At 38.8% G+C, this 1676-nt stretch overlaps 1 protein-coding gene across 1 annotated transcript in view; it reads right to left on the reverse strand.

Moving 5' to 3' along the window:
• LOTGIDRAFT_176399 (hypothetical protein) overlaps positions 1-1100 on the reverse strand; it is a gene marked incomplete at both ends in the record, with an annotated part of 8597 nt that extends 7497 nt beyond the window's left edge. The window contains one exon of the mRNA XM_009047901.1: positions 60-1100. Coding sequence (XP_009046149.1) covers positions 60-1100 — 1041 coding nt within the window. The remainder of the gene's footprint in view (positions 1-59) is intronic.
• Between the last annotated feature and the right edge of the window lie 576 nt (positions 1101-1676).

The following is a 1676-nucleotide window of genomic DNA, read 5'->3' on the forward strand; positions in this document are numbered from 1 at the left end:
TCTAACTTTTTGAAGATGACTTTCTTAAATGCTTTTGAGCTTTTCAAACAACTACCTACTTCGTTTGTAATATCAATGATAAAAGTTCGAGGTTCACATTGAGCAAACGTGACCTTGTCACCATATTTCGTCTTCAGATGATCTGGATTCGATTCCTGGTTTGAAATAAGAACATCTACTGGCTGACACTCCGTAGTTGGCGGCCTTGAGTAGACGAACTCCGAATTTTCTTCTTCCACTTCCATGACCTGGGTCTCTAAATAGTGCAGCATTGGTTTATTTCTAAGCTTCCGCAACTTTTTAACTGGCCTTCTTCTTGTTTTGATCCTGATGTCGGATGGTCGACCGAGGGCACTTTCAAAATATTCGGAAAACGAGGAGCGTTTTTGAGATTGATGCACTTCTTCTATCGTATCGAACCCCGAATCCTCATCAACAGCATCATAATCAGTATAGTCCATATCACATCTCACATCACGTTCAATGCAGCGCCATTTTCTACATTTCGATCTGACAGCAGTCTTGCCGAGGTTGTGCGTGTTCAGCATCACATCGTGACCAATCTTTTGTGGATTGGTGTGCGTTACTGCACTCGATGACGGTGTCGGATACACGATATGGTACTTTATTTCATTGTCGTCTGCAATGTTACGATCTGGCTCAACTTCTCTATTTCGTCTTCTGCGCCTGTTCCGAAAGGGTTTTCGGTTAACATTAACGACACTTAGGCGGTTGACGTATTTCGTTTTCTTAGGAACTACCGATTTAACACTTCCCTTGTTAGTAAAATATCCTATACAGTTGTTCTTTCTGTGAAGTTTGTGGAGTTTCATCAATGTCACTTTCACGTCGGCACTCGGCAGCTCGGACTGGATCTTCTCTTCGATAATTTCTGGCAGTTTCCATCGTCCTTTCTTGTTTAACGAGTAAAAAACAGATGCTGATTCCAAAAATTTAGCCACTTTGACGTCCACTGTTTTGTCTTCTATCTCATGCATGTAAATGCACGACGTTGAACCGTTTCTTCTTATATGTGCGGTGTTGGTCAAGCGTAGGGTACTGCCCGTACTGATGCCGCCTTTACCAAATTTTAGTACCATGTTAGATTTTCACACCCAGTGTCACCGGTAACTGGTTTCGAAGAATATAATGATTCGTGAATCAAGTAATCTTTATATTGAATAATATATTTGCAAACTGTGGTGAAATCGGATAAATATAAATAGCCATTACAATCCAGTCTAAAAATAGATCGTTAATGACTATTGATAGACTCTGATTACCAGTGTAATGGTTTACTTGTAATGTAGTATAGGTAAACTAGTAGACTCTGTAATCCAGGCGAGCAAGCTCTGGTAGTATGATAATACAAGATTTCGTATCTGGATAATTGTGGCTACATATATCAAAGTAGGCCTATACATGTTTCAATATTGGCAAAAATAATCCCAAGGGCACATTGCACAACACTGTTAAACGTAATGAGCTCAGCTGTTTCCTACATTGAATATTTAACTAAATTAACAAAATAAATTAATTAAAAATTTTTAGTCGTTTGAGTGGTTGTTAAATAGGTCTTCACATAGCCAATAATATCAATTGGAACGAACTTTCAATGAAGATTGAAGACTGTGAAGAAGATGAAGAAGACCGGAAATGCCAATGTAGATTTGGAA

The sequence above is a fragment of the Lottia gigantea genome (genome assembly GCF_000327385.1).
Source record: "Lottia gigantea unplaced genomic scaffold LOTGIsca_1182, whole genome shotgun sequence".
NCBI classification, from domain to species: domain Eukaryota; kingdom Metazoa; phylum Mollusca; class Gastropoda; family Lottiidae; genus Lottia; species Lottia gigantea.